Genomic DNA, 25,993 nt, shown 5'->3' on the forward strand with positions numbered 1-25,993 from the left:
ATGGTGTTTTCTCTTTGGCAATACATAACATTCTCAAAATAATTATTCTCTTGGCTAGTTTGCTAAATCTAGTGATTAGGAATATCAGTACTGTTGATGAATATGGATTTCTGTGGATTGCCATTCTCCTTTTGGAAGTCCCTGGTCTCTAGAGACTCACAAGTGCATATATGGTGTGAAGACTAGGAACATGAAAAGCTAAATTCACCCAAGACAATTCTTTTCTTAAATCGGTTTATACTCTGCAGTTGTATTCTGGAGATCTTTAGGCAAAGGTAGGTTCTCTCTCACACTATTCCCAGCTTATCAGGAATATCCTTTGCTTCCAAGGGAATGGAGGAAAAGTCTGATCATTCCAATCACCTACATAAGCACGTTAGATTTGTCATTTTTCTAGTATGTGTTGCGTTTGCAATTTCAAACAGGGCTCTTACACAATGAGGAATTTTACTGCTACGATTAAACGTCACAGTTTCTGTGCTCACATTATAAAACTGGAATGGCTTTAAATAGCAGGTGCAATCCTGCCAGCCTTTTTTTGTCGAGATGCAGCTGCTGCTTCCTGTCTGAAAAAACCATCTTGCTTGCTCAGAGGGTTCTTCACATGCTGCCTGCTTCTCACCCACTTTTGCCATTTTCTTTTCCCTGTGTGATGGAATTCTTTTCAAGGAATATAGTCTTTCTCCCTTAGAATACTTACTTAATTGTGTATGTTTCAGTCTACAATTTCATCATGAGGGTGTCTGTTCCTATTAAGTCTCGATGGAAATAACTGACAATTAAGTCTGCCTGTGTTTTGCACAATGGTTGAAGCTGTGCATGAGTTTCTGCAGGAGTCTGTCCTATCAGGTACAATCTCTGCAACACCTGTAGCAATCCATAGCACTTAAATTCAGAGATTTATTGCACAGTAATTATTTGCTAGAAATACTAGAAGCTATTTTTGACCCATTGCACTATATTTTATTGACCAAATAACTTAATTAATAACTAGTACAATGTTGGTATTTGAATAAGGTTTTTTGCAAGATGTAAAAATGCAAGTAAGGAATAGGTATGGGACAAGTTTTCTTAAAGAATACTTAGAAGCAGCAGGTATCACAAATTATCTAACAAACACAAGTTAGCAGCGGTATATGAAAAAGAACAATATGGGGAACTTTAGTTAGCATTTACCTCTACTTAATTTGAAGTGCCATAGTAAAAATCTTAGAAAGTAATTTTGCATTTGCTAGACCTCAAGAGCATCAGAATATTTTTCCTGAAGGGTCTGCTCTGCAGTTCTTCACAGAAAGGAGCACTTGAGCATAGGAGTGAAAAGCAAATTAATTTTTCAGTCTATTACAGTCCATAGCTCTTTGAAGCCAGTTACTGTGAATTGAACATCTCCATGGTAGCAGCTGGTAACCCTGCTGATTTAGGTAATGTGTTCTACTAACCAGATGTTGTGTGATAATTCTAATTCCCATCAGTCTGAACAAATTTCCTCCTAGTGAAAGGTGGAAAGTCACACCCATCTTTTAGAGAATCTCTCCCTCACAAAAATAAAGTTAAGATTTCATAAATGTGTATGATAGATAAATGAGGCTTTTATATAAAAACTTCTGTAACTTTTGTAAAGGTTCACTTGTTTGTATTTGTTAGCAGGAATAATGGGTTTTGCTGCTCATTTTGCCGTCATATGTGTGTCATGCATACTGCATTCACTGTAGACATAGTGTAAAAGAACTTAAAACCCCTAGTGTTTCCTGTGCAAATGTGTTGATACAGAGGCACAACCAGCCTCATAGATGTGCTGTCCTGAAATTAGGATACTGCTGATGGAGTGCAAATGACTAATTAATGTCCAGTCTCCAGTAGATGAAGAATCTGTTATTCTTAAAGTCAGGTGGTTCTCAGCCTGCTGTACCTTATTCTCCAATGTAGTGCTTGTGTTGCAGTTGATCACGTTCATGACACGTTGATGCTTGTAAAACTGCATCTTGTAGCAAGAGATAATTCACAAAGGGCTATGTATTCCAACAATAGAGACTAGTCTAATGAAGGTGTATTCTTTGTACTAAATAAATAACTGTATTTTAACTGGCACTGAAAATAAACTGTTGACCTGGGATTATACCTGTTAAAGCTTCCTTTTTTCTTTTGGTTAAATTTTAAGGTTAAAAATGAACTTTGCTCCCTGATACAAGGTTGTGGTATTAACAAAAATCTTAAAATACACATTTGGCAGAACCGGTATCTTGCATCACTTTGCCAACAGATCTGTTTTTGTGGATTACTTCAGTAGCAGTGGCATGCTCTTACATAGGCTTTTCTGAAATAGCAGTTATGTCACCTTCTTTCATGAAAGTCATCTGGTTTTGGTCTCTGCTTCTGTTAGGATTTGAATTGAGAGTATTATGGAGATTTATCTGTGCAAGCAAAGAGACACTACCCCCTTTTTCCCCCAGTCACTGGTTCAGTTTACCAGCTATTTTACAGATTTCTAAGGTCCAACTTCCTAGAAGAGAATTACTGCAGTTTTCCATTCCTCAGCTATTTGTGCACAGCTCAAGCAGCACTGTAAAAGGCATTTTATTTGAAGAACACAGAACAGTTACACTCAGGGATCAGGGTAGTAATCTTATTGGTGATGACTTCTCTCACTGTTTATGTGCGTAACCTACTTACTTTGTTCTTCCTGTTATTTTGCAAACATACCATTTTCCCAAACGCACTACTGTTTAGCTTCTCTCTGCTATCTCTGTAGTTTCATGTATGGACCCAAGGTCATTGTTCTTACGTGGACTGGCTTGTACATTTTGGAGACTGAAAAGATACTTCATATTTCCATTTCTTTTTTGGTGTAAGATCAAAAGCTTTAAAAGCTGCTATGGAAAGGACCAAGAGAAATGTAAAGATTCCTAAGGAAAGATCTTCTGTCTGAATGCCATCTGCCCAGTAAACACTGGTTTTCTTTTGCCTTTTATTTTAAATTGATTACCTAGTTGGAATTTTTTCTTAGTGCTTTGAGGCCAAATTTTGTCCACAGTTGTAGGTGTTTGAAATGCATGACTGGAGTTTAGCAGGGATCTTTTGTGGTGGTGGTTTCATGTAACAAATACTCCAAAAGGCAGGAAGAAAATCCCATAGGTAAATGGTTTATATTTTCAGCTTTCATTTCCAGAATGCTAATAATTAAAATCTCTGGACATTCTCTGTCCTGGATTCTTATTTGGCTTTTTCTGTATTTCCTAGATTTTTGTATAAACTTCTAAAGCAGCTTTTTTCAAACTTTATTGTAGAGTTCAGAAAGTATTTTAAACTTCTTTTTTTTTTTTTTTCCTCTGGGAGTGTAAGGTTTCTGTCAAAACAGTTTCTATCCTTTAACTGGAAAATTGAACAAGTTTTGTATTGAAATGCTAGACAGCGTTTCTGGTGCTAGCATGGAGGGGTGTGTGATAACATCCAGGAGTTACTACTTCAGAGCAGATGTGACATTTGAATTGAGTATTTTTTGCTTCTAAGGAGAAGAATTTCCTGTTCTAATCAACATTTTTTCCATGAAAGGTACAATTAATTAATGAGAGCGTACACTGCAGTTAGCGTTGCAACGTGCTCTTAGGATACTTGCCTGCAAACCTCCACATGATTAGTTGATGCTGCTTTTGGGACTTTATAACATACTACTGAGTGCAGTTACCTGTAGATTCACATATAAAGTCAGTCATAGAGTGCCTTACAGAGGGAAACACCACATTTGAATGCCAGTACAGTATTGATACCTTGTCTGATTTCTTTTATACTCCTTTGAAGTCAGCAGTGAAAATACGTAACTGGTAGTCATTTCAAGAACCACCGGGATCAAATAAGTGTTCAGTCTGTCCATAGTATGATGTGGTGTGGTCTGTTTAATTTTTGTATCCTCTGTTCTCATCTTGAAAGAACAGTTCCGAAATATATTGTAAGGAAACCCCTCTGCCTTTCTTCTTGTCATAACCACCCATGTTGTGTTTGTGTTCTCCATGTTTTTCCCCCCTGGTTTTGATATATCTCTGTCATTTAAGTATTTGGATTGTTTTATCCCATTACTCCCTGTTGACATTTCTCCCTTTCTTTATTAGGTTTTATCGCACAAAATCCCTGGTAAGTTTTCAACACCATCTTTTTCCCTGACTCTCTGTTGGATCAGATATGAAGGAAGATCTTTACTATTTCTTCCATTTATGTATTTGTTGAGTTTAAAATGATTCATGGGGTTGCATGATATCTTAGAGAGCTGCATGGATATTTATGCAGCCACACTCTACAAAACACTTCCTTAATAGAGACCTATTTTTAGAATTGAAACAGAAATACAAAGTGTTTGGTTTCTTCTACTTAAATAGGGACTTCAATATTGGCTTTAAATCTTAAAGGAAAACAAATTCTTACATTGCAGAATTAGTAGGTAAGGTGGACTCACTAATTAGCAGGAATGTGGACTCAGTTCACAGGTGTGGTGGTGCTGATAGAGGGAAAGCACAGGAAAAGAAGAGGAAATAAGAGCACTGATGGTGCAGGAATTTGAAATAAGATGTGATAAAACATTCCTTGTTTCTGTCTCTCACCTGAGCTCATCTTTTCTCTGCTGTTTGATAGATATGTCAATGGAACATATTATCTCTCCAGAGCCTTGGGTGACATGGTTTAGTGTCATGGCAAGGGGGTTTGGAACTAGATGATCTTAAGATCCTTTCCAACCCTAACTGTTTATGATTCTATGTTTCTATGATTCTATTTCTGTAGCGCTATTCAAATCACTGTTTCACTCCTGCATTTTAATTACATTTTTGCACTGTTTCTTGTTTTGTTTTTGTTTGTTTGTTTTAATTCTGGTGTGTTTCTTCTCATTAGCCCAGAGATCACCACTAGATTACACACATTCGTAAGTCACCATACGATAATTACATGCTGAGTTTTGGGGTTTCTTTGCTTTGTTTTAGTTCATGGTACTCTGCTCATTGTGTGCGTATTTCTGTCCTCCTAATTTACAGGCCTTTCTTATTTCAGTGGCTTGAAAATTGGTCCTTTGTGTTTGATATGAAAGTTCTCCTGTCTGTTCCACTTCATCTCCGTGTAGAAACAGTAGTGCTTTGTAGTTTAGGCCAATGTTATGTACTCTGCTTTCTGCCAGCAGTTTACTTCAGTAGACCTGCTGCTTCCTAGTGTACTCAGTCTTGGTGGTATTAAAAAATGCAGAGTACATTTGAAATGGCCTCTGTGTTTAAAATGCAGAGTATTTTGTAAAATGGCAATTGTAAAATGCAGGGTCCGTGTACAAAGACAACTTCAGTGGCCTCTGTCTGCATCTCCCTTCTTTATCACTTACACTTGCTAATTATCTGGATTATTGGCTGACACAAACCTTTTCCTATGGTCTGTACAAGGTTTGATAATCTCTCTGTTGTTCCCTCACCCCACCCCTGGGCCAGCTTTTCTGCTGACTTATACTGAGAGCAGGTGCTCATTCAGTATTTGCCCTAGAACCAAAGAAAATAGTTTTCCTAACTTCAGTGTACCTAAACTCATGATTTCCTCACTTAACATAATAATGGTCTCATACTGTGTGGTGTTCTGTATTGGTAACCTGGCCATGAAAAGTAGCTTACATGGCTTTTTTGGTTGGCAAGAAGGAAGAGAGTTTTCCTGTAAACTTGCTACTCCTTGAAGTGAGAAGCTGGCTGGACAAGTGGTGTTCTGTGACTGGCCAGATGAACATGGCCGTCTCTAAAAGTAATTTACTTGTCTGGCAGAGAAGAGGGTTGACAGTACTTCACCTTTCAATGGGATGTAAAAAAGTAGGATCCTGCTCTGTAGTCTCAACCGTAAAAACATATTGAAAGCAATTCTTCCAGTGAAGGAAGATCAGATTGATAGAAAGATCTTTGTAGTCCTTCTGTTTTAGGCATCTTTATTAAAAGGTTCTGGGTTCACCTTGACTAGGGGTATATCAAATTATATGAAAGTAAAAGACTTTTTTTGCTGGAATCCATACTTCTTTTTTCCTAGTGTTTTAGTAGCTTGCTGGGAGTGGTGTCTGCTTGTGTGGCCAGACAGTGTTTTGAAACTTGGATTAACCTCTAAGCTAGGAGTTTGGACTATGCTTTTCTCTTGCAACAGCCATAATCACCAGCAGAACTTTAATGAACATCCAACAGGATATTCAAGGAAATAAGTGCTGAAAATTATTCATGATGGTTACTCTTAGCTTTTTTAGAACTATTTGTTCTCTTCCTGAGTTGGGAACGAAGTATTCCACTTACAACCTTGACTGAAATTGCAGTCAGAACACAGAGCTGGTAGTTAAGTTCTGTCCACTGATTTCCTTCCTTTTCCCTTCTCTCACTGAATTGTCATGCTGAAATTTAGGATGCACCAGGGTTTCTCTATTAGTTTCAAGTTAATTTAAAAATGTATCTAATACTGTGGTTCTGCCAGTTTTGATGGTACAGGCTGTGAGCAGACTCCCAAACACTTGTATATTTTCTGTTTGGAGGACTTGACTGGGAACACTATGATGTGAAAGCTCACACTTTCCCAGGATACTTTCTGTTTTGTTACGCTGCCCAGCAAACTGATTCTGTGCCCAGATATAAAGCTCCAAATCTATGGGAACTGCAGACAAATGATTGCCAAAACCATTCTGTTTCTCATCTTTAAAGTTCATACCTTTTCTTCCCTTGAAGGACCACCAGTTGTTCTATTTCTGGGCATGGCTACATTGTCCCCTTTTCTGTATGGCATTATGTAGTACTTGCCATGCATGTTAGATGAGAGATCAGACTTGTCTAATAGCTTAAGACAGTAAACACTCATTAGAGGCACTGCAAGATCTTTCAGATCCATTGACTAGTATTAAATACTTGAAGGTGCCAGAAAACAAGCAGTACTTAAATTGTGCGATATTTTCTCTCTGAGAGTGGGGTTTTGGCTCTTTTTCAGCTGTTTGTTACGAGGAATGTGAATTTTCTCAGGGTTGCTGTTCATTTTTAATGTTTCTTGTACAACATTTGTTTTTAATATCATTAAATGTAAATATCATTGTAAATAAATATTTTCTATTGATGAAAAGCAAGTGTGTTGCTGCTTTCAAAGTAGGCTGGTTAATTTTTGGACAGAAAAGAACATCTGATCCCAGCTACTTGACAAATAGTGTAACCAGCAAAAAAATAAAGGATGATGTTCTGCCTTTTACAGTTTAAGAAAGCCCTCTTCATTCTCTGATGAATACCTGCAAAGGAGTTATAAGTAATAGGGCATGAGAATTTTAATAGATAACTGAGTCTAAGGGCAAAGTAGAATCCAGTCTGCTTTTCGTAAGTAATTTAACTCCAACTGTGATGAAAACCTGCCTTTGTCCTTCAATTCAGCTGCCATTATTGCTAAGCACTAATATATATATTGAATTAGAAGGTGTTGGACAGTTTTTAATGTGGTGTGTCTTCTCCTTTTATACTTCCTGCCCTATGTTTTCCTCTCATTTCTCTTCAGCTAGCTCTGAGCTTCCTGATGGCTTTCTGTTTAAGGTTAATAATTACTCCTTGATTATTAATAATGCGCTAAGCATTATGCTGCATTTTAAAGCATTGCCACATAGGTGAACTGGGTGACAGAGTTAATGTTATACGTAGGGGGTTTTCTTTTTAAGTGCATAAAAGTGAACTTAAAATTAGAAAATCTGGATATTAAGCAAAATTCGTGAAAATTCTGTTATATTTTTAGAGGCTAAAATAACTTTGATAATTATCTGTGCTCAATCTAGGTAATAACTATGTCTTATGATTAGAAATTGTGAAACATGCATACTGAATTGATTTTGTCATATAGTTCTCACTTCTAAGAGAATGTTAAACAGCTCTTTGCTTGCTGCAGACGCTGGTCCCATTACTGTGCTGTTGCACAACCTACTGTCAAATTTGGTTTCTCTCTAGATGTTTTAAGCATATACAGGAAACAACCTGATTGGGTGTAGGTAGTGCTAATGCTCAAAAATACATTCAGGAGTTAGGGACAAGCAAATCTTTCTAAAAGGAAATGTATCTCTATAGTGTTTGTAGGCTCTAGCATGAACATGCTTAATGGTTGAAACCAAAAAAGACCTGGCATCACAAATCTGAAGCAGTAGACGTTTTCAGTGTGTAACTTCTGTTTCTGTTCAAAGCAGTGCATTTCAGCTGTGGAAGCTGCTCAGCATTCTACCTTCAATTCACTGAAGAATCTAAACATTCACTTTAACATATGAGTAGTCCCATTAGTTACAAACTGAACCCTGCATGATCCAGGTCCCACATACACTTAGGACACAGCTGCATTTCTTGCCCTTGCTATAAACCCGTACAGAAGATACTGTCATTGAATTTTAACCGATGTAAAGAATTCAGACCACTACATGCCATTACTGGTAATTACGTGTAGCATAACAGTTTTATTGTGATTCCTTGCTGTTGTGCAAGCTGTGCAAGCCCACAAGTAGCATTAAGTTTAAACTTGGGGTTTTTTTTTCTAGTGTTTCAGGATTTTTTAGAGTTCAAACTATTCACTGAGTGGGATAAGCCCAGTTAGGACTAGCACATACAAATTCTAAACTCATTTAAGGGAACATTTTGGGGGTTGATTACCTGTTACAGGTGATATTGGGAAAACTCATTTCCCCACACCTGTAATTTCAAAAATTAATCTCATGAGGGTTTACTGATTATTATGGGGTTTTTTAAACCTTCTGGTTTCACAGATGATAAAAAAAAAATATCCCTGTCCTGATAGAAAAGCTTTTGTCTGGGAAGAAAACTTCTTATAGAACTGTATGAAAGAATCCCTGTACATAGATTAAAACTCTAGCAGTCTCTCTAGATACCATGTTTAATAAACTAACAGAGAGCTACAGAAAGACCGTGGGCAAATAAAGGAAAAGAAAATGTGAGTTTATGGGACTAAGGTCTGGAAGTATGGTGGGAGGCATTGTGCTTAATCCACTGAAGACTGAAAGGGCCTTTTCCCTTAATTCCTTATTCACCAATCTCCCCCATTATGCTCAAAAGAAAAAGCATACTGTGTATCTGAAGGTGGAGGGTTTCTGTGGTATTCATTCCTGGAGCAGAGAATAGGAAGTGAATAGAACAGCTTTCAAGAGAAGCAGAGTTCACATACTGTACTGCATGGGGCAAAGAGCACTAAATTAATGCAATTAAAATATATTCTTAGTGTTAGCCTGATTGGTGTTACCAAAACAGTACCTAGGGTCTTGTGGGTATGAGGTATTCAGTTCCTAAGTGAGCTTTACATAGAAGCAAGGAATTGCTAGGGGAATGGGTGACTGTCAGAGAACATTTTACAAGCTTTCCATAAAAACAGAATGGGCAGATTAATCCAATTTGCCCAGGAGGATGGAAGCAACTAATAAAGTCTAAGAGGATTATGGAGAAAACTCTGAGTATCTTCCTGCTCACATGGTTGTTTTCCATTATCTTTGACTTGCAGTTGTCTGTGTCCCCCTCACCCCACCTTGTTTTTGGGGGTGGAAAGCCATAGCTTGGGCAGTAGTAGGGCCTGATGTCTCTGCAGATACTTTGGAAATAGTCCGCTACAAAGGGCCTACCCTTCTGAGAGGTGTTCTGTTATTTTGGAGATAAAGATTACAGGAAGGTGAACATTACTGTGTGCTGATGAGCCGGCTTCAAGTCTGACCAATGCAAGTAGAGGATATCCAGTTCTATTTGCTCCCCACTTAAAACAGCATAAGAGAACCATGTGTCTTAAAAAAACCAACAAAACAAATCCAAACAAATAGAATAGCCTTCAGAATAAGTGTCATTCCTAGGGGAAAGGATATACTAGGAAAAAAATAGCTATAGCAGTAAACCTGATATATCTAGAATTGATAGTTTATACACAGTTGCATTATAAAATATATCTATATATAGAGAAAGAGAAAATATACAGGTATACAGTCTAGATACAATCTAGACTGTAATAAAAAGACGGTGATCCAAAACAACTTTTTTACACCAACTACTACATTCAGTAAGTTGTGTATGCAGAAATTAGGGGAGAGAGGGGGAAATCAAGTCCTTAATTTACGTGTGCTTTTCCAGGCTTGCGACATACTGGGTTTGAGCTAATACTATTACTCATAATCTTATTATAGTTTGTTATGCTATAACAAGCGTTACGCTATCAGTGTTTTAATTGATGGGGTTGTGGCTACAGTCACAAAATGTGTTATGACATTTTGCCTACAGCTCAAAAATGTATATGAAAAGTATTATTAGAGAAATACTTTTGTATCTGAACTTTTAAGAGAATCTACATATGCTTGTTTTTATTTTCTGTGGGGTTTTGTAAAGATGAGAAAATACTGTTTTATGCTTGGACATCAACTCATGATTTTAAACAAGTTCAGTTTATCAAGAGTCTTTACCTTCAGTCTTTCATTACAGTTTATAGGCCTTTCGTTGCCATGATTTCTAACCAACTCACGCATTTCAGTTTGTTTATCCATAAAGACAAGAGATGTTGTAATGACTGTGCCTTTTCCAGATGGGCTCAGGGGCAGAAAGAGCGTACATGTTGTTCAGAGAGGAATCCCCATCCCATCTCTCCTAGGTCAGAGAGACATACACACAACAGTTGAAGTTACTGAGCAAAAACTGTTTACAGTCAGCAAATAAGGAATGTAAACTACAGAGATTTGCATTAATTAAGGTTTGCTGAGTGTGATGCTTGGTGACGGGGGTTCTGTACCACAGGAGAGTCCAATTCCTAGATCTCAGCCTAGAACTAAGAACTGAAAATAAGTACAAAGGAAAATCTACCAGGCTGCATTTTCTCTGGAGTTCTGTTTTAGATATGTTTTCTGCATCATCTGTCTCATTACAAATAATAGTACATAAGACTGTCGGCAGAAAGAAGGGAAGCAACAGACAGTGTCAGCTGCTCCAATTTGAAAAAGAAAAAATAAGGATGAAGAAAGAAACTAAGAGGTCTGATGAGATGATGCTGTTCAGTTCTCTCCTGACTTAGTTGCTTGGGAATAGTTTATTTGAAGCATATTTGTTGTAGGAAAGAGTTTTTCTCTTGAGAAAGCTTCACTGCATTAGGAACCTGTAGCTAAGTATATATGGTGATCCCGTTTAGTTCAGAACCTCTCTCTGAGGGCAAAGTAGATCACTGTGATTAGAATACAAAGGAGAGCCCCAGTTTTCCCCCTATTGCCACAGTCTAGAGCACACTGTTTGAAAGATTGGTCTCTGCAGGCAATGCCACTTAGCTATCTTTATAATGGTTATGTTTTTAAATACATTAGGCTGCTTCTGAACCCTGTGGTTGATTTCAGTGTGCTTATGATGGTCAGAAGACTGCTGATAAATAATTACTGATTTATCTTCTCTGGTTGCAAGTTCTGAGTGGCCTGGTGTCTTTTATGACCTTTCAGCTTTGTGGTCTAGGCCTAGTGGGTAGTGACTATCAAACCTGGCTTCTGACCAGCCGATGAGTCTGGTGCTGTCCCATCACTGTCACTCCCTTTTGAAGACTTCTAAAGCATAGGGGCTTCAGTTGTTCTGTTCACGAGTATGGCTCTGACCTTCAAGTGGATTGCCTGCTCTGAGCCATTTTTCCTTCAGGGTACATATTTAGGCTGGTTTAACTCAGGTCTTGGAAGAAAAGCCTAAATCAGGCCTTGCAAAGGATGAGCTGTCATCCAGAGATAGCCTTTCGCCAGCATAACTGATTTTCCAGATGCAGTCTTACTTACCAGAGTAGCCCTTTATCTCTCAGTGCTCTTCCATTACTAGTTGTCTTTGTTTTAGGAGCAGCAAGGCAAATGTAATTCCAACCCATGTGGGTAGGGGTCTTCGTATGGTTTTGCTGGGGTTTGTTTTTTTGTATTTATGATAGTACTCAGGCATTCTAGTGAACACATTTTCACAGGGTTCAACTTGTTATTAACTGTAACAGAATGTTTCTGTATAAGGGCCTGTTCTTGCCCTTGAATTAAAATCCCCTGACTTTCCCTTGGGACTGCAGGACAGGAAGTGCCTACACAATACCATCAGCTGAAAATCTGCAAGTGTGAATTGCCTTTGACTATGAAGGAAAAGCGCTCTCTTACTGCAGGCTGAATTGTTCTTCCCAAGTAAACACTTGGAAGCAAGGTTTGCTTAGCAGTCAGCTTCATGTTTTAGTTGAACAAGAGGGATTTAGAGCAAATCCAGACAGAGAGTACCTTTCATTCCTTTTCACATCAGAAGAGCCAGAGAGAAGGGAAATGGTGCATCTCCAAGTGCTCCTCTATTGATAGGACAGACCACCAGAGCGGTCACTTGTGAGCACACCTATAGTCTTTGCAGTTTGAGGATCCTGTTCTTCCCTGAGACCGCATATATTCCAAGGGCAATTCTGCCTTCTATGGCTGGGGGAAAAGAGTTGTGTTCCTTCCTCCATATTGTCAGTCAGTCCTTAAAGTTGTTACCGGTATACTTACCAAAGCTGTATTAATGTATTCTTGGGTCGAATCTCTTCCCTGTCTGTCCTTTCTCCAGAGAAAGGAAAGTCGCACTCATTTGATGGAGAGTGCTCTCTGTGTTAACATCTTGCTTTTATTTTAAGATAAAATATTGCTTATTACAATTAAATGTTTCTGTGCCTTCTGGAAAGTTTCAGTTGATATTAATTTTTAATGTAGTGTTGGATTGAGGCATATATTACGACAGCTTGTGCTGCTTGAAGTTGTGTTTCACCATGTAGCAAAGCAGTACTTGTGGGAGTTGTTTTACTTTGATGGGAAACCTTTGTCTTTCAAGGAACATGCTACCATTTTTTCATACCATTTTATAACTTCAGTGCCTTTATGTTGCAGATAGCCCTTCCTTTCCCATCTTGCTTTTTTCTTTAGTTCCTGCGTGATGCCTCATTTCCTGGTATTAATTGTTGTCTTTCCCTTAAAGTGGGCTGGCATGGAGAGAGATCAGAGAAAGAAATTACTGCTTGTTATTTCTTCTCTAAATCCCTGTAGTTCAGCTCAGAACAGGCATTTCTTCTTGCAGATCTTTTGTCATCTGAGCAGCAGTGATTCTCTGTCAAGGTCAGTCTGTTTAAAGTGAAATGACATCACTAGGGTGATCCTTAACTCTTGAGCATTAGAAAAACCTCAATCCCTCTGATCTGATAAGAGGTTATATTTCATAAGATATGTTTTCATCATACGCTAATTTAGTTTTCAGATCCATAATGTCATTTCTTTGTTTCCTGACAGGGCATCAAAAGTGTACTGATAGGACAGGAATAAACACGTGTTTGCTTTTGATTTCTGCAATGTTTCACAGATAGGGAAGTGTCACAGTGGTTCTTTCCCTTTCCGCTTCCATACAAACTTTTTGTCAGGGTTATGTTTAAAACACTTTATAATAATACAGGACCAAAGCCTAAAGAAAAGTACCAGTGTGAGCAGAAACTTCTCAGAGACTTTTGATGTTGTTGAGGTGAGCTTTGTTTGAGGGTGTAATCCAAGGAGAAGTTGGTCCCAGTGATTAGTGGGAAGAAAGGCACCTAAATCAAAGGAGATTTTATTTAGTTTGCTTTGGTTTTGTGACCTGTGCTCTGTGTTGGTCTTCATTCAGTTTTACATCACAGTTATAAAGCATGTACCCTTTCATTTTTCAGCATCTGAAATCTCGAACAATTTTTATCTCTTTAACAGGACATGGAGCAGATGTGAAATGTGTTGACTGGCATCCTACAAAAGGATTAGTTGTATCAGGAAGTAAAGATAGCCAACAGCCCATTAAGTTCTGGGATCCAAAGACTGGCCAGAGCCTTGCCACACTGTAAGTTCTTGCCCACAGATCTTGATTTGCTGAAATACAAGCTAATTTCATAAAGCTTTTTCATTCCTTTCTTGGCTTTTTGTCTTGCATCTTTTCAGCCATACCAGATTGCTTCAAATATGAAGCTCATGCTTTAGCTCTGCTGGAAAATCTAGAGGTTAGATGAAGACAAGTCTACACTTGGAAAATTGTGACTTTAATATGGAATATGAACTTAGATTTCCTTTGTCCTTCTCTGTAGACTTCCTGTTAACACAGTTCTCATTTGGAAACCAAACCTGACATACGGAAACACAAATGAGATGTTTCATCTGGCTGATAAAAGTTTCTTACGCTGCATGGGAAACATGCACAGTAACTGAACACAGTCTCTATGGGCACTACCAGTTGCTCTGAAGTATCCAAGAACAGGATTGAGGCACAGGGCCTTTGCACAGAAAGCCACAGTATTCTGGTTTAGTAGCCTGAACTACTTTATTATTGATCAGAACATTTGAGACTGGTAAATTATCAGGGTTTTAGTGTGTCTGAGAAATCAGTATCAGGACAAACAGTCTATCTCTGCTTGCAGGCATGCTCATAAAAACACAGTGATGGAGGTGAAACTGAATCTGAATGGCAACTGGCTGCTAACAGCTTCTCGTGATCATCTCTGTAAGCTCTTTGATATTCGTAATCTGAAAGAAGAACTTCAGGTCTTCAGAGGTCATAAAAAGGAGGCCACAGGTCAGAATTTGTTATATTCTGTGGATTTTTATTAATAAGTTTGGATTAAAAATTAAAGTTTTTGAGATCCTGATTTCCATTCATTAGAAATCTTGTGTTGTACTGTCTGATTGTGGTTTACTTTGTGCTTCAGCTGTGGCCTGGCATCCTGTTCATGAAGGGCTGTTCGCCAGTGGAGGATCTGATGGTTCTTTGTTATTCTGGCATGTTGGGTATGTGTCATTTTCATCAGCATGTTAGATAGGTATTGGTCAGATGTGCTTCACTGATGAAGTTTTCCTGTGCAGATGTGTTTTTAAAGGACACAGTTGCTTGCACTGAAAATAGCTTTTTGAGAGAGGGTGATGAATGGTTCAAAATCCTGGTTTCTTAGAGCTTGTTCTGAGATGTTATAATTATTTTTGTTTCTAAATGTACAGTTAAAATCCCTTTGTTACTGAAGTCCTTATTGAGAACAACCGAGAACGTTCAGTTCACCCAATAGAAAAATAACAGAGGCTTATTTTTAGCAAAATATCAGACAGAGGAACAACTGAATAGCAAAAGGTTTGCATTGTGGCAGATATTCACCAGTGTCATGACTGATTTGTTTATTAATACGCTTCAGGGTTGAGAAGGAGGTTGGTGGAATGGAAATGGCCCATGAGGGAATGATCTGGAGTCTGGCGTGGCATCCCCTTGGACACATTCTCTGTTCGGGCTCAAATGATCACACCAGGTATTCTCAAGAAAAGATCTAAGGGAATATATGTACACTAGAAAGGTGCATGGCATCAGTGAACAAAGAATAGATTGGGATGATTCTGATACACAATCATTGTGCAAAGCAGAGACACAAACTTACCTAAATGGGAAGGCACTGACCCTTTACGCTAAAAGGAGTATCTAACGTCTTTCTTTCATCTAAGGAAGCCTTAAAAATACTAGGATTTGGGGTTTATGAGAGCTTTGAAATCTCCTGAAGAAATTCTTAAGAAAGAGGTGTAGTTTCTTGCTGAAGAAATAGTCTTACCTCCACAGCATTTTTGTTCCTGCAGATCATCTGCTGGTCATGTCTGTCTTTTCACATTGCAAGCATGTTTGGAGGCACAAACTACGTGCATTTTTAGATTGGACATGCTGTAAACATGGAGTGTTCTATAAGTGGAGTAAATTTTTCCATGTGGATGTGTGTATTGACAAGCTTAGCTGTGTGTAAGCATGTATTTGAATTGAGTGAGAACTTTTTTGAACGGACTAGAAATAGATCTGTCTGTTCAGGGTCTGATGCTGATGCCTTATCATTATACTCCTTATATTTTAAAGTATCTTCTGAAATGTAACTGTATAATTGAGTATGATAATTGTTGGGGTTTTATTTTTGCTTTGAACCTCACACCTAATGTTCAGATCCAGCACTGAACTTGATCTAGTAAGAGTTGAATCCTTATATAATCAAGGTAGCATGCTATAAAAGTTAAAGAACTAATTACATTAGTCAGACCCTTATTTGAGATCATATAACTTCCTTTTGATAGCAAGTTCTGGACTAGAAATCGGCCTGGAGATAAGATGCGAGATCGTTACAACTTGAATCTGCTGCCTGGGATGTCAGAGGATGGCGTGGAATATGGTAAGGCAATTTCACTTAATATGGAAGGAAGAGGGTTAGGATCAGGAACAAGCCTTGGTTGTTAGCTGGCACTAGAGTGCAGCCTCTGGGTAAGGTGATGAAATAGTATTATAGCATTGGTGACTACCTAGGCAAAGATACTTTTTCATTAAGACAACCATGATTTTACTCTCCCTGTTATCAGTGATCACCATTCCAACAGTGAGTTTTCATTTGTTTCTGCAGCTCCAGGAGGTAAGACCTGCTCTGTGAATCACAGGAATGAGGTTTGGCTCGCTCTCGGGCAGTATCTACAGTACCCTTTTCTTCTTGAAACCTTCATGTGACTTCAAGACTTCCACTGTCCTGAACTACAGCAGGAAAATCTTTCAAATTATTGAAATTGACTAAAATCTTAGCACTTTCTTAAGGTTTTATCTTGGGAATTTTAGGCTGTTCAGGGCCTAAAATTGTTAAGATAATGGTCATTTGCTCTATGGCATGCTTGAGCAACCATTTCATCTCTGGGGTTGCATCTGCTTCTTCAGATTTTGGATGATGTGCTCTTTTGTGCTTAGGAATATTAATTGAAATGCAGCACTTTAATACAATTTAAGTTTTAAAGTATATAGATTTGTTACAACAAGAATGGGTATGGGTTAGTATTTCCTTTTCTGAGGAAATACATAGTACTATGTATGGTACCATATGTGTAGCTTTCCTGAAAGGATACAGTTTCAGATGCACCTTTCAGAGTGTATTTTTACATCTGAATTTGCAGTTCTTTTAATATCCCATAATTCAGGTATGGAATTAAAGTGACCCACCAGTTGTGAAATATGTCATGATGATACCAATGGTAAAAGCACATGAGAATCTCAAGGGATAAAATAACGTAAAGGAAACTGTTCCAAGTATAAATGTTGTTTTTCTCTAGATGATCTAGAACCCAACAGCCTAGCAGTTATTCCTGGGATGGGAATACCTGAACAATTGAAAATAGCCATGGAGCAAGAGCAGATGGGTAAGTAGTAGCCATGGGGAAGCATTTTCCTGAGCAGTCCAAACACTGTGACTTGATTCTTTTCTGTATTTTGATGGCACAGATGTTTGGTTTTTTTTCCCTAAAGTTCTGCATTGTGCCCATTTCCCATCTAAAGGAGGAAGAGTCAAAAACCTCTTGGTCTTTTTAGCTAAATAAGCTATAGAGTAACAGTATTTCTCTGTAAACCTGCATTGCTCTGACTGTTTGTCTCTCTGGTGTTAAAGGGAAAGATGATTCCAATGACATTGAAATGACAATCCCAGGACTGGATTGGGGAATGGAGGAAGTAATGCAAAAGGACCAAAAGAAGGTGCCACAGAAAAAAGTGCCCTATGCAAAACCAATACCAGCACAGTTTCAGCAGGTAAGCACCTGATAAACAGTGACCAGAAGAACAACTTGTTACTTTTCCAACTTCAGAAAGTGTGTGGCTGTTGAATTGCTTTGGATTTTCACTATCAGCTCTTTGGTATCAAAACCCACTGCAAAATAATTTACCACAGTAGTTAACTTAATTACTATTTAAGCATAAAGTATTTGTCTAAGTCCCTCTATCTTGTATCTGTACCTGGAAAATAGTATGTTACAAGATATGGAACTTTTATTCAGTATTGTTTTTAGCTTCTGTATATCCACCTTACACAGCATTCCAGCATATCCTTTCCTAACGCAGCAGTATATCACATACATGTTGCTCCACAGAATTCATCTTGTGTTTACTCTTCTTTATAGGCATGGATGCAGAATAAAGTTCCTCTGCCTCCCCCACCTGAGCCATTGAATGATAGAAAGGAAGATATTAAGCTGGAGGAGAAAAAGAAGACACAGGCAGAGATTGAACAGGAAATGGCAGCACTTCAGTACACAAACCCGCAACTCTTGGAGGTATGTATGTAAAGACAGATATTAGCAGATTTGTTTGAGCGAGTGGTCTGTGTGAAATATTTGGACCTCAGCCTTAAAATTAGCATCTTGTTTTTGTCTTCATGTTTTAACCGCCCCCCCAAAACCCGCAAACCAACCAACTAAGCATCTAATTGAACTTAATGCATGATGCTATGACAACTTCAGCGAGGCTCCCACATTTCAGTTAACTCATACCAATGTATGGATCTCTGCGGTTGTACTGCTGTAAATGGAGAGAAAAGCACTAAACCTTTTTAAACTCCTGAGAAATGAGAGCATTGCTTCTGATGTTTAGTTGTTACATACATTTCTGTGCTTGGCTGATTATCTGAGTATCTCTTCTTTGGGCAGCAATTGAAGATTGAGAGACTTGCACAGAAGCAAGCTGAACAAGTGCAGCCACCACCTCCAGGAGGCTCTCTTCACGGACCCCAGCCTTTTCCAGGGCAAGGCCCAATGTCACAGATGCCTCAAGGATTTCAGCAGCCTCTTCCTCAGCAGATGCAAATGAATATGCCTCAGATGGGACCTCCTGGTCCACAAGGACAGTTCAGACCTCCGGGACCTCAAGGGCAAATGGGACCTCAGGGTCCTCCATTACACCAAGGAGCTGGAGGTCCACAAGGTTTCATGGGACCACAGGGACCTCCTGGTCCACAAGGGCCTCCACAAGGAATGCCACGGCCTCAGGATTTACATGGACATCAAGGAATGCAGAGACATCCAGGTCCTCATGGGCCAATGGGACCTCCAGGCCCACAGGGCAATGCTGGCCCACAAGGCCACTTGGGACCACAGGGTCTACCTGGGTCTCAGACTCATTTAGGACCACAGGGTCCACCTGGCCCACAAGGTCACTTGGGTCCTCAAGGTCCTCCTAGTGGTCAAGGAATGCAAGGGCCACCTGGTCCCCGTGGAATGCAAGGACCTCTTCCTCATGGCATGCAAGGAGCTCCAGGATCTCAAGGGATGCAAGGCCCTATATCTCAAGGGCCTTTGATGGGACTTAATCCAAGAGGGATGCAGGGTCCACCAGGACCCAGAGATAACCAGGGACCTACTCCACAAGGGATGATGATGGGTCATCCGCAAGAAATGAGAGGTCCTCATATGCAAAGTGGTTTACTAGGACATGGTCCCCAGGAGATGAGAGGTCTCCAGGGACCCCCGCCTCAAGGTACAATGTTAGGACCACCACAAGAATTGCGTGGGCCACAAGGCCAGCAGGGACCTCCGCAAGGCTCTTTAGTAGGGCCTCAAGGAAACATGCAAGGACCTCAGGGACAACCGAACCCTTCAAGGGGGCCGCACCCTTCCCAGGGCCCTCTGCCTTTCCAGCAGCAGAAAACACCTCTGTTGGGTGATGGGCCTCGTCCCCCATTTAATCAGGTATGTATCACAAGGTCTGTATAACAAGAGTGTTAAGAATGTAGGAATGATAATGTCACGCAGTAGAAATGCAAAGTAAGAGCTGAGAGGCTAAAGGTTTGGTATGTTCGCCAAAAGTGAGGCCTCAGGAAAACTGGAATGATATTGAAAAGAGTTATGTAGCTTGGAAACAGCAGAGGTAACTGTAGAAAAGGGATTATTGGAAGCACTGGCATTGAAATCAGTCTGCCATGAAAATATGTAACTCTAGTTGCTTTAATTTGAAGACACTGAACTGTTAATGGGGAGTTTCCTGGGGAGTAGGTGAGCACTCATAAGAGTGGTATCTAAGCAAACTGAAACTTTAATGTATTAATCAAGGCAAGTTACTATCATCTCACAGCTGTCCCAGGGTTAGATAATCCATACCATGGGAAGAATTTACCATAGATACTGGCACATCTGGAATCAGCTTGAGTCTGGTTGAATATACCAGTTCAGACTGAGTGCGTAGGAACACAGTTTCAATATCCACATCCACCCTGCTTCCTGCCTTGGTATGGAAATACTTTACCTACCTTTGTACTTTGTGGAGCACAAGTTAAGAGATTGGTGATGTACACCAAGAATTCATTACTGCACCATTTGCCAGGAAGCACAAGGGGGAGGACAGGTATCAAACAGGTTTGTCTGGTGTTCCCATGCTGTGTTGCCTTGGCATTCAGCTCCAGGAGGATTCACCAGCTCAGCTGGGCAATATACTTGTGTGTAGCCGACCTGGAATACTGGATATTGATGCTTACAGACTTGCCAATTAATTCTGCAGAAATCAAGTCAGGTTTTGACTCAGTCGGGTTCAGTACTAGGTACAACCTGCTCTGCCTTCTTCCGCATCCTTCATAACAGGCTTTTCCGTCTTCTGATCTACCACAGATAATGCAGAGCTCTTTTGAGTTCCTGTATGTAAGGCACTAATCCTGTACTTAAAATTTCTCTCAACTGTCTTCAGCTTCAAGATTAATTTTGAAGGGGATGTTTGGAAAATGAGAGTGTTTTCATTCAATTTTATGAAAGTGGGATTTTCTTCACTCTTTCAGACTTGCACTCAGTAGTTTATAGTTAAAGCGTTAGGCAGGTATGCCTGTAGTCCTTAGTGTGTACTCTGGTACCAATCACAGTGAGTGATGACATACTGAAATGAGCTTTAACTCAGTGATAACCATTTCTGGTTGAAGTGGACTAGCCTGCAAATTGTGGTTTTATTTGACTATTTTTTTCCTTGTGGAGGGAATTACTGCTTGTGTTCGCAAGTCTGTTAATGTGATGCCGTTGCTGAGATTTCAAATGAGAGCTGGTTCCATAACCGTCTAACTTAAATCAGCATAATGTTTTCCATTGCTATCCTAGGGAGCCAAACTTTTCTGCACTGAGAATAACTACCAAGCTTGTGTGTAGATTAATGTTTGGGTATGTTTGCATATATATGGGGACTGGCCTTACCTGACCCTGCTGTAAAACACTCTGGTCAGAATTCAGTAAGTAGCTTTTGATAGGTGGCTGCTTATTTTCAATGAATGCTGCTATCTTGAGGTCTTTTACAGGTACTAAGAAAAGGCAAAGCAAGGTGGTTTTGACCATTTTTCCTTCCTTGTGCTGCTTTAGTATGATAATGTCTTTTAAAAAGGAGCAGATTTTAAAATTCACCGTCTCAGCTTTTGCTCCAGCTTGCTTCTTTGTAATATGAATATAAGAGAAGTTCCTATTTAAAAAGGCCCTATCTGTGATTTTTTAAATAATAGGCTTTAGCTTGGTTTTTGTTCTGAATTTCAAATTTATCTTCTGTAAACTTGTACAAATCACTTGCCTTCCTTTTCAGTAGCAGAAGCCTATGAATATATCTATCTGCTTTATCAATGGCTTGTACCTTTATATGGCTTTGTGAAAGTTAATCTCCATATAAGATACCACTATGACCTGCATCTGCTGTACTTGGGAAAGCAGAGGTTTTCTGCAGAGTGTGTGGGCAAGGTATACATCTCTTCCTGAACATGAGACCTACTACCTTCTGCAAATGTGAAACAGGGTAGAGAGTGGTTTATGAGAAGTAAATTGTCTGAGATGTGATTGTTAAAGTCTTGTTCTGGAAATAGGCCTGTTGATACTAAAATGCAGATAGATAAATAGAATATTCCTGAGTTAGCAGTAGTGCTTTGGAGCACTTCTGCTATTGCTATTTTAGCTTTGATCTTCTCATTCCTTTTAGATAGATGTGCAGAATGTCTTGTCATTCACTGGTTAAGTGAGGTCCAGATATTCCAGGCCTTGTCTCTTGTCCACACAGACACAAACTTTAGGAGCTTGGGCAGGATTTCAGAAGAAATGCAATTTTTTCTTAAGGGTGAATATAAAGGATTCTTTCCCCCTTCAGTACAATCATAAACCAGCTGTGCCATTTGCATATATAGGGCAGATAGGCTGGTAATGTGGAGCAGTTGCATTCTGCAGCAGCTTATGAGTTGCGCAGAACCTGAAAGGCTTGTGGAAATGCAGTGCTATAGCTTTGTCTTCCTGTCTTGTCAAAGCATGATTTGTTGCTTTGTTTGGAATAGAGGTTTTTGCTAAACACTGAGGAAACTCATTCAGCGAGTGTCAAAAACTGCTGCTTTGGTTAAACACCAGTGGCGTAAATTTAAAAAGTTCAATAAAGCTTATTGTAAGCGTATGCTAAATGAGAAATCTTGGAACTCCAGCAAGGTTTTAGTCAAGAACGGCAGAGCATTGTGAGAGCTGGATCTTACCTAGCAAGGGGATTTATTTGTTCTGGACTCAAGTCAACATTCAGTCATTAGGAAAGTGGGTTTGGTGGTTGTGTTGTTGTGTTGGAGGCTTTTTAATAGGTGTTGGAACAGGCCTTTTATTATGATTTTTTTTTCAAAGCCCTTATGATATTACTCAATGCAAGTACACTACAAAACTATGATGTTTGTAGTATATATTTATGTGCTTTTTGTTGTGCACTCGACTGCAGTTGAATATGGGTTTAATTGAACACCCATGTTTCAAAATATGATGGGAAAAATACACGAAGTAACTTACTGCTTCTCTGTAAAGAGAAAGAAAAAGGTAGTGTTTATAAAAAGTAAATGAAGAGCATGAAAATTACTAAACTTTGATTCATGGAGAGATTAAGCAGTGTAATCGCAAGTACAATGACAGTGATGGAGTGCAGGGGGTTAAGTATTTACAAACTACCTGCATTCTGGAGGGATTTTTAGAAGCCAATATGAAGGCCAAGCATAAATCTTTTCAAGTTAGACGTGTGGGGAATAAATAGTCCATGTTCAGAGTTTTCTGGTATGGGTTTGGGGGATTTTATTTTTTGCTGATGCCAACATAAAAAGGTTTTGTGCAGGCATCTTGCAGGTCACAAGTCTGTCCTGTGCACAGTGGTACGTTTTTGTTGTTGGATCTCATTGCTACAGTGTAAATTACATAGTTCCAGTCGAGTACAAAGCCCAAATGATGACTTTTTGTCTGGCTTTTGCTATTTAAAGGCAGAATCGGACAGCTCAACCGTACTGTTTCCTGGCCAGTGTTGTCATAGTGGGCCCATTCTAAAAGTGGTACCTGTAGAGATCTTTTTAATGGGTTTGTGACAGTGAATTTAAAGATTATTATTTTATCCTTTGAAATTCGCAAGAGAGAAAATAACAAAATACTCACACATACTTAATTTTTCTCTTGGGATCATGTTACTTGCACAAATGTCTGCTTGTTCCACTCTTTCCGCTTGAGAAAAGCTTCTACACTGCCTGCCGTTAGCCCTGTCATTGCTTACTAACCCATTAACAATGGGTCTCGATGCTTAGCCAAGTGTTAGGACTTGCTTTTGATCCTAGATGTTGTTTTGATCCAGCATGTTTAAAATGAAACTCATGTATTTCCTTGTGAAAAGTTTACAAGGATTATTTGTAAAAATCTTTATTTTTTCTTTGGCATTTATTTTCTTCATTTCCAAAGGAAATCTTTGGTATGTGCAGCTCTTTAACTGCATTTAAATCAGTACCTGATATTTTTCAATCAAATAGATAAGAGTTTCCTTATCTGCTCTAACAGATGCTCTGTTAGAATATGTTAGCTCTAGCTAGAATGAGCTTTATTATCTTTGGTTGTTAAGGGTAAAATTCTAATCCCTAAAAAGCCGAGTTTGCTATAAAATGATGTGTTCCTCAGACAGTGACTGAAAAGCATTACTGATGTGAATGTCTGACAGATTAGGCTGAAACCCTTAGAAAAGCAGCTGTTTCTCTCGTAAGACCTGTGCAGATGCAGTCTTTATGTAAAGAAAATTGTTTTGCCCCCTTAGAAAATGCTTAAAAGCAAAAATAGTTACCCGTGGCAATTCACATGGTTTTTCTTATTATATGCTCACAGGATGGACAGAACCCAGGTCCTCCACCACTGATACCAGGACTGGGGCAGCAGGGAGGACAAGGTCGCCTTGGCCCTCACAACCAAGGACCTGGTCTTAATAAAGGTATGTTTGTTCTTCTGTGAGCAATTCTACTAAAGAGGCTGTTCCAGTGCAGTGCCTTGAGACAGAAAAAGCTACAGCACAGGACAGGGCCATGACAGAGAGGAAAGCTTCTGTAGACTTGGGCTGGAACATAGAGGAAACGTTGTGCCAGAAGAGAATGACGTAATGTGAAATGTATAGCATGTACTTTGTAGAACTGTACGAACTAGAGCATCCTAAAGCCTTTTTTAGAAACCATTACAGAAATCTGCTATGATTTTTTCCCTCAAGGTGACTCCCGTGGTCCACCAAACCATCACATGGGCCCTCTCTCAGATAGAAGGCACGACCAGAACAGTGGTGGTCCTGACCATGGGCCTGAGAGAGGGTTGTTTCGAGGTGGCCAGGAGTGGGGTGATGGTAGAGACAGCAGGGGCATGCCAGATAGACGAGGACCTCACCCAGATTTCCATGATGACTTTGATCGACCAGATGACTTCCGTGACGACTTCCATCCAGATAAGAGATTTGGCCATCGATTACGGGAATTTGAGGGGAGAGGAGGCCCACCGTTGCAAGATGAGAAATGGAGACGAGGTGGACCTGGGCCTCCCTTTCCTCCTGATCACAGGGAATTTGAAGGAGGGGGTTCAAACCGTGGGCCTCCTGGTGCTTGGGAAGGACGCAGACCTTCAGATGATAGATATCCACGGGATCCTGAGGATGCACGCTTCCGAGGAAGACGAGATGAAAGGTAAGAATTAATCTACTCATTTTTGTGAGGGGGTTAAAGGGTAAATGGAGGGAATTCTTTCTTCTGGTTTCCTTTTCATTAAGGAGTCTATCTGTTTCAGATTTATAAACTGGAAACCAATAAGGAAATGAAAACTCTAATATACCTGAGTATAGAGTCCATAAAAATCATTCAGTAATAGAAGAAAAATGGTCATTGTACACAGCAGCTTCCGTGTCTTTAAACAGTAAGTAAAGAGAAGGCAGGAAATTTTTAGAGAAGATCCAGTGACACAGGATGAAGATTTGAGACCGTTTTGATGAAAATTGAGAGGAAACTTGGAGGTTAAAGTGGCAAACTTTTGAACACTAGAAGTGGATTTTGAGACTTTGTCTCCAGTCACAAACTACAGCATGACTGTAGGGACTGTAGAATGAGATGTAAGATACTTGTAAGGAGCAGAACAGTGATCCTACTATCAAATATAAGGGACAGAGCTACAGCATCTGCTGGACTGTTGAGACTATTTTCTCATGGGTTTGCTTGTAGAGGTTTTATTTCTCTTTCTGACTTTATTTCTTAATGCCAAGCAAAGAACTCTGAGATACGCAACTTACAGCAATGCCCATATCATTGCTCACAGTTTCCAAATAAATTAAGGGATGAATTTGTGTCTAGTTACAAACGTAAATATGGAGGCATTATGCTAAGTCAGCAAGATTAACTGTCATTGAAATGGCCCCACTTTCATACTAGTTTAACTGGGTTAAATTCGGCCTCCAAGGTCTAAGCCTCTCACTGACCACCAACTCTGTATGTATAAGAACATGTACAAATATCTTGTGGTCTCCACATAATGTGAACTTTGTGTGTTTTAGTTGCCTTTTTAATCATTTTCTTACATTCCTTTTACTTTGCATCTACACAGCTCTTCTTTTAGCTATTTTCTGCCTAGCTCTGTAAAGCTGTACCTTCCTTTTGTGTGAAGAGTATGAAAAGAAATGAACAATAACTAAGAAAAGGTAACAAAGCCATTTCTAAAAAGTAGAGAGAATCCAAGCTGAATGCTCTGCAGTACAGAACTCTAAAAGATGCAGCAGACAACACTTTTAGAAGCTCAGTAGAGATTTTCAAATCTTACATTGGAAATGCTGTGGGACTGGAAGGTATTTTATGGTGATCCTGATTTTTAGAAAGGTTTCAGGAAGATTCTAAGGACCTTGTGACCCGTAAATCTAACTTCTCAACTAAGAGGAGTCTGTTT

The 25,993-nt window shown here is 39.3% G+C and overlaps 1 protein-coding gene across 3 annotated transcripts in view; it reads left to right on the forward strand.

The window, feature by feature from the left end:
* WDR33 (WD repeat domain 33) overlaps positions 1-25,993 on the forward strand; it is a 67,957-nt gene that overhangs the window by 34,641 nt on the left and 7,323 nt on the right. Inside the window, exons 8-19 of one of the 3 annotated variants that reach the window (XM_065675554.1) lie at positions 13,718-13,844; positions 14,416-14,570; positions 14,704-14,782; positions 15,178-15,288; positions 16,088-16,182; positions 16,408-16,416; positions 17,099-17,185; positions 17,431-17,570; positions 17,939-18,091; positions 18,464-19,501; positions 23,915-24,017; positions 24,288-24,750. In XM_065675554.1, coding sequence (XP_065531626.1) covers positions 13,718-13,844; positions 14,416-14,570; positions 14,704-14,782; positions 15,178-15,288; positions 16,088-16,182; positions 16,408-16,416; positions 17,099-17,185; positions 17,431-17,570; positions 17,939-18,091; positions 18,464-19,501; positions 23,915-24,017; positions 24,288-24,750 — 2,560 coding nt within the window. Of the gene's footprint in view, positions 1-719; positions 2,119-4,103; positions 4,126-4,875; positions 4,907-13,717; positions 13,845-14,415; positions 14,571-14,703; positions 14,783-15,177; positions 15,289-16,087; positions 16,183-16,407; positions 16,417-17,098; positions 17,186-17,430; positions 17,571-17,938; positions 18,092-18,463; positions 19,502-23,914; positions 24,018-24,287; positions 24,751-25,993 lie in introns of those variants that run through there. The other 2 variants (XM_065675548.1, XM_065675551.1) reach the window with 2 other exon arrangements.

Source organism: Lathamus discolor, chromosome 3 (assembly GCF_037157495.1).
Source record: "Lathamus discolor isolate bLatDis1 chromosome 3, bLatDis1.hap1, whole genome shotgun sequence".
Lineage (NCBI taxonomy): Eukaryota > Metazoa > Chordata > Aves > Psittaciformes > Psittacidae > Lathamus > Lathamus discolor.